At 35.1% G+C, this 15,021-nt stretch overlaps 1 protein-coding gene across 5 annotated transcripts in view; it reads right to left on the bottom strand.

Moving 5' to 3' along the window:
- Window positions 1–15,021, bottom strand: part of PIGN (phosphatidylinositol glycan anchor biosynthesis class N) — a 118,169-nt gene that overhangs the window by 98,430 nt on the left and 4,718 nt on the right. For 4 of the 5 annotated variants that reach the window (XM_032602855.1, XM_032602859.1, XM_032602858.1 and 1 more), the window contains exons 3-5: window positions 9,750–9,998; window positions 7,602–7,723; window positions 6,894–6,992 (exon numbers count right to left, since the gene is read on the bottom strand). In XM_032602855.1, the coding sequence (XP_032458746.1) occupies window positions 6,894–6,992; window positions 7,602–7,723; window positions 9,750–9,970 (442 nt within the window). In that variant the 5' untranslated portion in view covers window positions 9,971–9,998. The remainder of the gene's footprint in view (window positions 1–6,893; window positions 6,993–7,601; window positions 7,724–9,749; window positions 9,999–15,021) is intronic. The other variant, XM_032602857.1, reaches the window with a different exon arrangement.

Raw genomic sequence — 15,021 nt, 5'->3', positions numbered from 1 at the left:
AATATTTCAATTCTTTTATTCATAAAATATGTGCATTTTTCTCAATATAAGGGAATAAATATTGCTTATTGCCAAATAGTTTGAAAGGGTCAACAAATATATTAATCTTACATATTTGTAGGATTTTATTAAGAATCTAATCAACTTAGTGAATTTCTGAGTTAGGCTCTTACAGCTCATAAGTAAGAGATATAACAAAATAATGACAAATCTCTTATAATATCAGCTTAGCTCTAATGATACTATTCTACTGTTCAGCCATTCTACTTCCCACATTCTAAGTAAAGATCTGAGTGGGTCTGTGGGTTGCCATAAGAAATGGAACATTCTTATTCGATTATCTCCAGGCGTCCTGTCCTATCAACTGTAGTCAGAAGTAGGGAGGTAAATTTGGTAACCATAGCAACTTAATCCATCCTCACTACCACCAGTCCCCCAAAAAGCTTAACTGCTTTCCAAAGAAGGGAGTATATAAATGGCAAGCAGTATGAGTTTTTTGACCTGCTCTACATAATAATGTTCTGTGACTATCATACAGAAAATTCTGAATATCTGTTTTACTTTTGAGACATATTATAATAATGTTTAGTAATTACAATTATTATATTATATTCTTGACTAAGTGTAAACCTTTTCATTAGGTGAAATGATCATAATGCTCTCACTAAAAAGCATTTAATGACATAAAATTCAAATGGAATCCAACTGATTTTAGAAAATAATGTAAATGAATTTTCTAATCAAGAGATGTTCGAATACTTGCAGATTCATGCAGAAATACAACACATACAACAAATCCAAATGGCATGATCCTGAATATATGCAAATAGAAGTTATAAATATTAACATTTAAATCTTTATGTGACTATCTACTAACTTCTTAGTAATAATCTATCAAAGTAAAATGAACCAGACATCTACATCATCATTATGAGGAGTTATCATCGTCATAATAAGCATTTTGCTAAATGTTTCACATGAATTATCTTATTTAATCCCCAAAACAAACCTAGAAGATAGAAATTATTATCACATTTTACAGAAAAGAAAACTGAACTTCAAAGAAGTTATCTAACTTGCCCAAGATTAAAAAGCTATTAGAGGGCTTCCCTGGTGGCGCAGTCGTTGAGAATCTGCCTGCTAATGCAAGGGACACGGGTTCAAGCCCTGGTCTGGGAAGGTCCCACATGCCGCGGAGCAGCTAGGCCTGTGAGCCACAACTACTGAGCCTGCGCGTCTGGAGCCTGTGCTCCGCAACGAGAGGCCGTGATAGTGAGAGGCCTGCGCACCATGATGAAGAGTGGCCCCTGCTTGCCACAACTAGAGAAAGCCCTCGCACAGTAACGAAGACCCAACACAGCCAAAAGTAAATAAATAAATTAATTAAATAAATTTAAAAAAAAAAAAAAAAAAAAGCTATTAGAAAGGAGACCCCAAACACAGTAATATAAGCAAAATGAGAAGACAGAAAAACACACAGCAGATGAAGGAGCAAGATAAAAACCCACCAGACCTAACAAATGAAGAGGAAATAGGCAATCTACCTGAAAAAGAATTCAGAATAATGATAGTAAGGATGATCCGAAATCTTGGAAGTAGAATGGACAAAATGCAAGAAACAGTTAACAAGGACCTACAAGAACTAAAGATGAAACAAGCAACGATGAACAATGCAATAAATGAAATTAAAATCACTCTAGATAGGATCAATAGCAGAATAACTGAGGCAGAAGAACGGATAAGTGACCTGGAAGATAAAGTAGTGGAAATAACTACTGCAGAGCAGAATAAAGAAAAAAGAATGAAAAGAACTGAGGACAGTCTCAGAGACCTCTGGGACAACATGAAACGCACCAACATTCGAATTATAGGGGTTCCAGAAGAAGAAGAAAGAAAGAAAGGGACTGAGAAAATATTTGAAGAGATTATAGTTGAAAACTTCCCTAATATGGGAAAGGAAATAGTTAATCAAGTCCAGGAAGCACAGAGGGTCCCATACAGGATAAATACAAGGAGAAACACGCCAAGACACATATTAATCAAACTGTCAAAAATTAAATACAAAGAAAGCATATTAAAAGCAGCAAGGGAAAAACAACAAATAACACACAAGGGAATCCCCATAAGGTTAACAGCTGATCTCTCAGCAGAAACCCTACAAGCCAGAAGGGAGTGGCAGGACATACTGAAAGTGATGAAGGAGAATAGCCTGCAACCAAGACTACTCTACCCAGCAAGGATCTCATTCACATTTGATGGAGAAATTAAAACCTTTACAGACAAGCAAAAGCTGAGAGAGTTCAGCACCACCAAACCAGCTTTACAACAAATGCTAAAGGAACTTCTCTAGACACGAAACACAAGAGAAGGAAATGACCTATAGTAGCGAACCCAAAACAATATATAAAATGGAAATAGGAACATACATATCGATAATTACCTTAAATGTAAATGGACTAAATGCTCCCACCAAAAGACACAGATTGGCTGAATGGATACAAAAACAAGACCCTTATATATGCTGTCTACAAGAGACCCACTTCAGAACTAGAGACACATACAGACTAAAAGTAAGGGGATGGAAAAAGATATTCCATGCAAATGGAAACCAAAAGAAAGCTGGAGTAGCAATTCTCAGATCAGACAAAATAGACTTTAAAATAAGGACTATTAAAAGGGACAAAGAAGGACACTACATAATGATCAAGGGATCGATCCAAGAAGAAGATATAACAATTGTAAATATTTATGCACCCAACATAGGAGCACCTCAATACATAAGGCAAATACTAACAACCATAAAAGGGGAGATCAACAGTAACACATTCATAGTAGGGGACTTTAACACCCCACTTTCACCCATGGACAGATCATCCAAAATGAAAATAAATAAGGAAACACAAGCTTTAAATGATACATTAAACAAGATGGACTTAATTGATATTTATAGGACACTCCATCCAAAAACAACAGAATACACATTTTTCTCAAGTGCTCATGGAACATTCTCCAGGATAGATCATATCTTGGGTCACAAATCAAGCCTTGGTAAATTTAAGAAAACTGAAATTGTATCAAGTATCTTTTCCGACCACAATGCCATGAGACTAGATATCAATTACAGGAAAAGATCTGTAAAAAATACAAACACATGGAGGCTAAACAATACACTACTTAATAATGAAGTGATCACTGAAGAAATCAAAGAGGAAATAAAAAAATACCTAGAAACAAATGACAATGGAGACACAACGACCCAAAACCTATGGGATGCAGCAAAAGCAGTTCTAAGGGGGAAGTTTATAGCAATACAAGCCCACCATAAGAAACAGGAAACATCTCGAATAAACAGCCTAACCTTGCACCTCAAGCAATTAGAGAAAGAAGAACAAAAAAACCCCAAAGCTAGCAGAAGGAAAGAAATCATAAAAATCAGATCAGAAATAAATGAAAAAGAAATGAAGGAAACAATAGCAAAGATCAATAAAACTAAAAGCTGGTTCTTTGAGAAGATAAACAAAATAGATAAACCACTAGCCAGACTCATCAAGAAAAAAAGGGAGAAGACTCAAATCAATAGAATTAGAAATGAAAAAGGAGAAGTAACAACTGACACTGCAGAAATAAAAAAAATCATGAGAGATTACTACAAGCAACTCTATGCCAATAAAATGGACAATCTGGAAGAAATGGACAAATTCTTAGAAATGCACAACCTGCCAAGACTGAATCAGGAAGAAATAGAAAATATGAACAGACCAATCACAAGCACTGAAATTGAAACTGTGATTAAAAACCTTCCAACAAACAAAAGCCCAGGACCAGATGGCTTCACAGGTGAATTCTATCAAACGTTTAGAGAAGAGCTAACACCTATCCTTCTCAAACTCTTCCAAAATATAGCAGAGGGAGGAACACTCCCAAATTCCTTCTACGAAGCCACCATCACCTTGATACCAAAACCAGACAAAGATGTCACAAAGAAAGAAAACTACAGGCCAATATCACTGATGAACATAGATGCAAAAATCCTCAACAAAATACTAGCAAACAGAATCCAAAAGCACATTAAAAGGATCATACACCATGATCAAGTGGGGTTTATTCCAGGAATGCAAGGATTCTTCAATATACGCAAATCTATCAATGTGATAAACCATATTAACAAATTGAAGGAGAAAAACCATATGATCATCTCAATAGATGCAGAGAAAGCTTTCGACAAAATTCAACACCCATTTATGATAAAAACCCTCCAGAAAGTAGGCATAGAGGGAACTTTCCTAAACATAATAAAAGCCATATATGACAAGCCCACAGCAAACATCATCCTCAATGGTGAAAAACTGAAAGCATTTCCACTAAGATCAGGAACAAGACAAGGTTGCCCACTCTCACCACTCTTATTCAACATAGTTTTGGAAGTTTTAGCCACAGCAATCAGAGAAGAAAAGGAAATAAAAGGAATCCAAATCGGAAAAGAAGAAGTAAAGCTGTCACTGTTTGCAGATGACATGATACTATACATAGAGAATCCTAAGGATGCTACCAGAAAACTACTAGAGCTAATCAATGAATTTGGTAAAGTAGCAGGATACAAAATTAATGCACAGAAATCTCTGGCATTCCTATATACTAATGATGAAAAATCTGAAAGTGAAATCAAGAAAACACTCCCATTTACCATTGCAACAAAAAGAATAAAATATCTAGGAATAAACCTACCTAAGGATACGAAAGACCTGTATGCAGAAAATTATAAGACACTGATGAAAGAAGTTAAAGATGATACCAACAGATGGAGAGATATACCATGTTCTTGGATGGGAAGAATCAACATTGTGAAAATGACTCTACTACCCAAAGCAATCTACAGATTCAATGCAATCCCTATCAAACTACCACTGGCATTTTTCACAGAACTAGAACAAAAAATTTCGCAATTTGTATGGAAACACAAAAGACCCCGAATAGCCAAAGCAATCTTGAGAATGAAAAAAGGAGCTGGAGGAATAAGGCTCCCTGACTTTAGACTATATTACAAAGCAACAGTAATCAAGACAGTATGGTACTGGCACAAAAACAGAAAGATAGATCAGTGGAACAGGATAGAAAGCCCAGAGATAAACCCACGCACATATGGACACCTTATCTTTGATAAAGGAGGCAGGAATGTACAGTGGAGAAAGGACAGCCTCTTCAATAAATGGTGCTGGGAAAACTGGACAGGTACATGTAAAAGTATGAGATTAGATCACTCCCTAACACCATACACAAAAATAAGCTCAAAATGGATTAAAGACCTAAATGTAAGGCCAGAAACTATCAAACTCTTAGAGGAAAACATAGGAAGAACACTCTATGACATAAATCACAGCAAGATCCTTTCTGACCCACCTCCTAGAGTAATGGAAATAAAAACAAAAATAAACAAATGGGACCTAATGAAACTTCAAAGCTTTTGCACAGCAAAGGAAACCATAACCAAGACCAAAAGACAACCCTCAGAATGGGAGAAAACATTTGCAAATGAAGCAACTGACAAAGGATTAATCTCCAAAATTTACAAGCAGCTCATGCAGCTCAATAACAAAAAAACAAACAACCCCATCCAAAAATGGGCAGAAGACCTAAATAGACATTTCTCCAAAGAAGATATACAGACTGCCAAGAAACACATGACAGAATGCTCAACATCATTAATCATTAGAGAAATGCAAATCAAAACTACAATGAGATATCATCTCACACCAGTCAGAATGGCCATCATCAAAAAATCTAGAAACAATAAATGCTGGAGAGGGTGTGGAGAAAAGGGGACACTCTTGCACTGCTGGTGGGAATGTGAATTGGTTCAGCCACTGTGGAGAACAGTATGGAGGTTCCTTAAAAAACTACAAATAGAATTACCATATGACCCAGCAATCCCACTACTTGGCATATACCCTGAGAAAACCAAAATTCAAAGAGAGTCATGTACCAAAATGTTCATTGCAGCTCTATTTACAATAGCCAGGACATGGAAACAACCTAAGCGCCCATCATCGGATGAATGGATAAAGAAGATGTGGCACATATACACAATGGAATATTACTCAGCCTTAAAAAGAAATGAAATTGAGCTATTTGTAATGAGATGGATAGACCTAGAGTCTGTCATACAGAGTGAAGTAAGTCAGAAAGAAAAAGACAAATACCGTATGCTAACACATATATATGGAATTTAAGGGAAAAAAATGTCATGAAGAACCTAGGGGTAAGATAGGAATAAAGACGCAGACCTACTGGAGAACGGACTTGAGGATATGGGGAGGGGGAAGGGTGAGTTTTGACAGGGCGAGAGAGAGTCATGGACATATACACACTAACAAACGTAGTAAGGTAGATAGCTGGGGGGAAGCAGCCGCAAGGCACAGGGATATTAGCTCGGTGCTTTGTGACAGCCTGGAAGTGTGGGATGGGGAGAGTGGGAGGGAGGGAGACGCAAGAGGGAAGACATATGGGAACATATGTATATGTATAGCTGATTCACTTTGTTATAAAGCAGAAACTAACACACCATTGTAAAGCAATTATACCCCAATAAAGATGTTTAAAAAAAAAAAAAAAATTAAAAGAAAAAAAAAAGCTATTAGATGTTAAGAGTCATACATATACCATTTCATCGAATCCAAGGTATTAAAAACTGTATAATTCAACATTTCAAGTACAACTAAGAAGGAAAAAAATCAAACTGACATGTCTATCTATTGCAATATACACCCTTATTTCAGAGATGTTAAACATGTAAAACCATGTATTTCAAAATCAATAAAATATAGTATATATTTTAAATTACCATATTGATTTATTGCCTATTTAGTAGCTGAGGAAATATAATCAATGACTTTTACCTTTGGTAAACATAGCCAAGATGTCTGGGCTCCCCCAGCACCATGTGTGCCTGGTTTCATTAATAAGAGAATCAAATTCCACAGGATTTTCCTTCCATCCTTCAGGTAATTGAGAAAAAAGCAAACAATGACAAAAGTAATATATACATGATGAAATATTAGTATATCCCCTAAAGAAGTATTTTTCAAATAATAACAATGAGGATTAATTGTAGAACAAATGCAAAACTAATAACAGATTTTGCTACATGTATTATATTACAATTTTTTTTAAAAAGCTTACAATAGATAATTTACTTCTTACTAAAATATAGAATCACTTTTGACCTTTCGAGTGTTAAGATCTAGGAAATCCATGAATCCATCCAATCATATTCCATCAATAGCACAGGATGATAAAAAGCTAAAGCTTAATTCTTGAGTCAATCCCAGTTTGTATTTATGTGACTTAGGCATGCTAAAATACTTGTCAAAAGTATCTCGAAACAGGGACTTCCCTGGTGGTCCAGTGGTTAAGACTCCATGCTTCCACTGCAGGGGGCATCAGTTCGGTCCCGGGTCAGGGAACTAAGATCCCACATGCCACGCAGCATGGCCAAAAAAAAGTATCTCAAAACATACTTCACTTTGTGTCATGATTCAGTGTTAAAGAAGCAATATTTTTGCAATAAATTTTTCATGTGATAAAGTCATCTAAATAGACAATACCTCTGGCAACTGCACTGACGTCTTCATAAAACCCTGCTATCAGGGCTACATGGCCTGGCCGAGATTCAGTTGGCACACGTGTGTGAGATATCCCCCAGCTGCCTTCATGCATTATGATATTCCTAAAAGATGTTACAGATGAATAGTTAACACAGACTATGATCAAATGCTCTGTTAAGGCTTTAGAAAAATAAGATTATTACTGAAGGAATCCAGTCAAAAGAGTGAGTCAAAATTTAAGAAGGAAAGCAATCTTTCTGATCCCACTTGAGCCCAGTCCTATCCCTCCCACCAGCTGGATTCAGTAGCACAAGAAAGCCCAGGTGAGACAAAGAACCACTCAACCACTGTACAGGATCACAAGACAAAATACACCATTATTGTTTAAAGCCACAAAGTATTGAAATGGTATGTTACATAAGAAATCACTGATATACACAATATTATTTTGTCAATGTTACATTTTATTAGGTGTGATGGTGGTTAAATTATCTACCTAAATTTGAGATTAAAACAGGCCAAAATTTCTTTTGCTAAAATGTATCAACATTCTTTAAGTTGTCTAACAGTGATTTGCAGAATTTGGGGGAAAATGCAAAACTATCAGTAATGCTGTTGCAGGTAAAAGGCCAGCAGAGCAACAAGTTATAAAACACTAATTCATTGGTAACAACTTTCAATTCTCAAAATGTTCTGTAGGAAAGTATCTAAAAGTGCTGGTTTAGATACTTTTAATATTGACATCTCATAATAAAACCAACTTTAGTCAAATATATACATAAAAATAAAAGGCTTAAAAAACCATTGAACCACCTGCTGAGGGAGAAATATTTTTTAACTTCTTCAGTTATGTAATGGAAACTGAACTCAAACAGAGAGAGGAAGGTATAAAGAAGTGTGGATACTTCTGTTGAAAACATTTTGATCAGATCATATTTTTTAAAAAACAGTGAGGAACAAGTAAAACCTTTCAAAAAAAAAGGTTTAGGAGAAGCTAGAATGGCATACAACACAAGGAACATCAACTGTGAGCCCTTTGCCCTCTATGTAACACCCCAAGGAGAAGCAAGTGGCACCAGAAAGCCTTGCCTTTGCCTTAACAACCAGTATATTTTATATCTTATTAATTTTGCAATGAACTATATTTCTCTCCTTTCTTCGACACCTAAGAAATTCAACCAAATATATCACCCCAATTTTTAAACTATTCATAGAAATTTATGTTACACATTTTTGTGTACTGAACTTAACCCAGGCTTGATCTTATTTTCCTACTGCCCTGAGTTGCTCATTTATTTGCATACTTTAGTATATTATGCATTTCTTTGAGGCACCATAAATTTATTCCTGGAAATTCAACATAGAATTCAGGTCCATTCATTCTTCTAGCAGTCAACAAATATTTATTAATTGCCTATATGTTCTAGGAACTAGAGATAAAGTGGTATATAAAACAAAGTCCCAGCCTTAGTGGAAGTTGCACATGCTAAGTAGTACTATAAGGAAAATTGAAATAGGGTAAAGAGATAGAAAGAAATCATGATGGGGCAGGAGAAAGATGACGATTTTAGATAAATTTCCATTTGAATTTGAGTTTTAATCTCTCTACAACAGCATTAGGAAGGGCTTTTGAGGGGCTTGCCATAGAATCAGAAAAAGAACAGTTGATTGCAGGAGTCCCCTAAGCCCCCAAAATTAAACATTTCTTTTCAAAGCCACTTAATAGAATCCAAAAATTACATTATGTAGTGATATAGACTTGGAAGGGCTTTATATATTTTATAGAAGATGTATTTTGAGTTGAAGTCTATATTTTCTAGTTTAACACCTTTGTAGTTGGCAATTCACTAATATTTATGCTTGTCATTAATAAGAAAAGGACAATATAGTGAGTTGTAAGCCAGGTTTCAGAAATTAGGACAAGTTAGGCCAAGCAGCTAAGGTCATTCATTTCGATTCACCTGATATCAACTTCCACAATAAGAGAAATAACTCCTAGAAGGAAATAAACTTGCTAATCTCTATGGCAAAGGCCAATTTATATGTGCCCTATTCTCTTTCTCATCATCACTCCTCTACCCAACATGAGATAAACAGTATTAGCATAACATTTTCCAAAGATGTCTTTGTACCAGTTGACACGCTTACCTAATAAATGGTGCCCTAGGATTTCCATTTTCATCTAATTCATAAAGTTTATCTGCTCGCAGGCCATCAGCAACAAACAGCACTAATCTTTTCGCTGGGGGAGGCAATGGCGTAAACTGAGGAGTCATTCCATGAACCAAAGGAGATGTAAAATAAATGTCAAAGATAGAGGCGAAGAACACCAAATGTATAAGCAATCCCAAAATAATGTACAGCAGCATATCCTGTGTAACTAATCTTCAAGAAAAACTGAAAAGAGGGAACAAAATTAAATTTGGGTAAGCCTTAGTGCAATCATATATATTTTCACTTATTTTGATGACTACATATAGATTGTATATTTTAAAATATTACATAACACAGCTTCACCTTTATTTATGATGGTAACAAGTATTATTTAATAATGAGATAATACAGAAATAAAATATGATAAAGTACACTCAAGCAAAAAGTTCAAGTATCATAAGTAATTAGCACCAATAAACTATTTATAATAAACTTAAATGCATACTAAGCTCATAAAAACTAACATAGGATCAAAAAAGAAAGAAAGAATTAAATGAGTCCTAAAATGAGTTAGGGTTCAGTCAAGTCAAATCCTGTATAAGATAGAAAATATAACTCATGGTGGTCTTGGTTACCCATGTGACAACCATTGATATTCTCAGAATTTAACATTATTTAACTATTTGTGCTTCTTTTTTTTTTTTTTTTGACTTTTGGTTATCAGCTCAGGACAGTTTTAGCTTCTCTTGACTATCACCAAGTTGAGCAGACAACATGCATTTTGTCCATTTAGTCGGGGAAGGAAAAAGTAGTTAAATTTCATCTTTGCTTCAGAAGATTTACACTCATTAAGGGAACACTTTATTTTAGTTCCCTGAAGCAATACAAAAAAGCAGAGGGTTACATTCATTCATTCAGTAAAAATGTTCTGTGCACGTATTAAGCGCATAATTGTGTGCTGGGGAACTACAGAGACCACCAAAGTGACACAGTCACAAATCTGATGAGCTTACAAATACTTAGGGAAGGAAAACTAAGCAATGTGAAACATTTAAATAACACATTTAAAGTATACCATTAACTGCCTAAATCAATGGGAGTCCAGGGGAGTGCTTTTCAAGCCAGTCTGCAATTTGCTTTTGTTGATGAATCTCTATCCAGATTATAAATAACAGCAAAGTACTCTAACTTGTCCTTGTAATGTAACTGCATTAGTTATACATAGTGACGCTTGGCTGAAAAACACTAAACATGAGTTAATTTAATTACAGATACATCTTATTCTTCCTGGCCTGAAGAAGTACATTATGAAAGGAAAGGGTGGCAAAATATCCTGCAAAAAAACTGAAACATTGGGGAAAAAAACCTTATCAAAGTCAAGCATATAATAAAATAATAAAATAAAACAGAGAAAATGGTCAAATTATGGGCCACTTTTTTCTTGGGAGAATCAAGAGTCAACTAAATATCAAAGATATTCCACAAATTATGAAAGTCCCTTACTGAGTAGATGCTATTCTGCAATCTAAGGCAACACTCTCAGAATAAATATGTATTTTCCTTATGAGCTTTGACCACATAGCAACTCCCATCTTAATAATAGCAATCTGATTATAAAAATAAAATCACGGGCTTCCCTGGTGGCGCAGTGGTTGAGAGTCCGCCTGCCGATGCAGGGGACACGGGTTCGTGCCCCGGTCTGGGAGGATCCCACATGCCGCGGAGCGGCTGGGCCCGTGAGCCATGGCCGCTGAGCCTGCGCGTCCGGAGCCTGTCCTCCGCAACGGGAGAGGCCACAACAGTGAGAGGCCCGCGTAACGCATAAAAAAAAAAAAATAAATAAATAAATAAATAAAATCACTGTGGTAAGTTTGGAAATATAGAAAAATTACCTACAATTCTACTACTTAAAGAAAAATCTGTTCACAGTTTCTTACAATTTTTATCCTATCTACATTTTTATAGAGGCTCACAATTTTATATAGATTTTTTCCTTTATTATACATTAACATTTCTGTTATTTAAAAAAAAAAAACCCACCTTTTCCTACACATCATTTACCATTACCATAACTCTATTCTATGGGTGCATTTTAATTTTCCTGATCACCCCCATATTGTTAAGCAGGTTTTTACTATTAAAAGTATCGATGTGATTAATCTAAATTTATATATAATTTTTGTTAATTTTTCAGACATTTCACATTATGTGCTTAAGATACTACCTATAAGTACAGTCACTGAATCAAAGGCTATGAACATCTTTAAGGCCTTTGATATGCTATATATGGAAATAATTGTTTCAGCTGAATACTGATTCTCCTAATGATAAATTAATTAAACACTTGCAATATATATTTCTCTTGCTTATCTCACAAGCCCTCCTTCAAATACACACAGTACAACAAACTAAATTTGATGAATTAAAAAGGAGACATTAAGCAGAATATTCTAAAGGACAAGATTTCAAACACGGAAATTATTATTAATATCAGTGTTTCAAGAGAGGAGGGTGTGGTCAACTTTATCAGATACACTTAAAGACTGGAGTAAGAGCAGGGAAGCAAACTGAAGTCCTTGTTAACCTTACTGAGGAATTTCAACAGAGTAGTGAGAGGTAAGCCCCATGAACGTGCTTGCTCGAAAGTAAATGGGAGGTCAGGGAGGGAAAGACAGTGGGATGAGTACAGCTCTTTGGGAGAATGCTAAGTCTCAAGAAAAGTTCTTTGCTCCCCCCCCCCACCCCCCGCCCCGACTCCCTGCTTTGGGCACTGGAAGTCTTGCATCCAGGGAAACAGCTCAGTTCCAAGTGAACTATCTCTGGGCTCTTCAGTTGGCTCTTCCCATGGCGGGCTCCTTCTTATTTTTCACACCATCTTCTCAAATGTTGCCTCCTCAATGTTTCTACACCACCCTAAAGTAGACCCTTTTCTCATTTCACCTGATTTAAACAATGACACACCCTGTATTTATTGTTGAAATTTACTTAGTGATTCTCTTCCGCTAGAATATAAGCCCCATAAGGCTTGATACCTTGTTCACCACTGTTATGTCCTACCTACTAAGAAAGTAGGCGCTCAATCAATGTTTTTTAAGGAACTTATTAAAATGAATGGCAAAGTAATTTTGGCTAAAATGAATCCTACTTCAACAACATTTATTCAAAACCTACTATTTTGCAAGTATTATGCTCAGCAACAGAATTTGAAAAGTGAATAGACATGGACCACACGTCCGTGTTGAATACGCATGACCACATGTTTTAGTAGGACCACAAAGAACGAGGCAAAGAACCTAGCCAAAGCAAGGAAAGTCTTTGAAGATATATGGGATATTAGGCAATCAAAAGATGTATGCAAAAATACAATATCTAGTAGCCCACTTTTCAATGCTAACAAGGAGCCCTGTGATAATTCTTTCAGATCCAAAAAATTACCTACTAATTTATGTTTTTAACCATTTTTTAAATATATGCATATTAAATAAAAATTACCACTAGTTCATACAATTGTTTTTCTTTTGAGTATAAGGGTTCTTGTTATAATACATTCCACTTATTTAGAGTTAACTATTCTAAGGTCAATAGTCTTACTAAATTTTTTCTGACGTACTCTAATGAATGGCATCTATTTTTTAATTCTTCAATCAACTTTATTAAAGCATAATTTATATACAAAAATGGACATTTTACATTTTATAAGTTTTGACCAATATATACACTCATATAACCAACCACCAGAATCAAGATATAGAATATTTTTATCATTCCAAGAAGTTTCCCCATGTTCCTCTGCAGTCAAACCCTGTCCCCACAGCTCTGACCATAAGCAATCACTGCCTTCTGTGATGCAAGATTAATTTTTAGCATTCTGAAGTGTCACTGAGATGGAATCATGCAGTATGTACTTTACTGTATCTGCTTTCATTCAGTATTACATTTTTGAGATTCATGCACGGCTGTGATTCAGCTGTTTGTTCCTTTTTAATACCGAGAAGGATCCATTGTATGGATATACTACAAATTGTTTATCTATTCACCTCTTGATGGATATGTGAATTGTTTTCAGTTTTGGGCTATTATAAATAAAGCTTCTATGAACAGTAAATGACTTTGTGAATATATGCTTTCATTTCTCTTGAATAAATATGCAGAATTAGAATTGCTGGGTTAAATGGTAAGCAAATGTTTAAACGTCTAAAAAGAACTACCAAACTTTTTCCAAACTGTTTATCACATCTACAAGCAATGTCTTTAAGTGTTTTAAAACTTTATTTTATTGATAATCTATAATTTGGCTATCAATGTCATTTTAGAATTTACTTTTATAGTAAGTATAATGTGCTTTATAATTTCTTATATATTGTTATAATGTTCCCTCCACTCTTGAGTATATCCAATTACAGTTAGTTAGTGGGAGTGCAGTGGTAACCTATTGTGGTTTTAATTTACCTTTCCCTGATGACCAATAATGTTGAGCAACTTCTCATGCATTTAATGAACTTTTTTTAATCCTCTTTTTTTGCCCTTTTCAGACAGCGTTTTTCAAATAGCAGTACTTTTAAATTCTGATTAAGTTCAATTCATTTTCTTTTGGTGATTGTATTTTGTGTCCCACCTAAGGAATTTTTGTAAATGACAACACTTTAGTATAGATTTTTAACATTTTTATTTTCAAACAATTCCAAATTCAGAGAAAAATTGCGATAGTGGTATGAACATCCATACACCCCTTAGCAATATACATCTAACGTTAACATTTTTCCCACTTGCTTTATCATTTTCTCCCTCTTGCCTCTCTGGTCCCTGCCTCACCTCTTTAACTTACCCCTCCCATGTGTGCGGGTGGGAGGTTTGGGGGTGTGTGTGTGTCACATAATATTGTTTCTGAACCATGTGAAGATAAGTTACATACACTATGGCCCTTTACCCCTAAATACTTCAGTGTTTATTTCCTGAGAATAATGATACTCCCATATATACCTACAGCAGAGTTATCAACTTCAGTATACTCAACGTCAGTATTTTTATCTAATCTACCAACTATACTCCAAATTTTTGAAGTGTCCCAATAATATTCTTTATAGCATTTTTATAACTTTATTGAGGCATAATTAGCCTATAATAAGCTGTATATATTTAAAGTGTATAATATCACAGTCAAGATAGGGAACATACCCATAACCCTCAAAAGTTTCCTCATGCCTCTGTGATTCATCCCTACATATTTCATTTTTTGATATTATTGTAAATGATATTTTTAATTTCA

This window comes from Phocoena sinus, chromosome 14 (genome assembly GCF_008692025.1).
Source record: "Phocoena sinus isolate mPhoSin1 chromosome 14, mPhoSin1.pri, whole genome shotgun sequence".
Lineage (NCBI taxonomy): Eukaryota > Metazoa > Chordata > Mammalia > Artiodactyla > Phocoenidae > Phocoena > Phocoena sinus.
The sequence above is the reverse complement of the archived record's forward strand: the minus strand, read 5'-3'. Positions and strand labels throughout refer to the sequence as shown.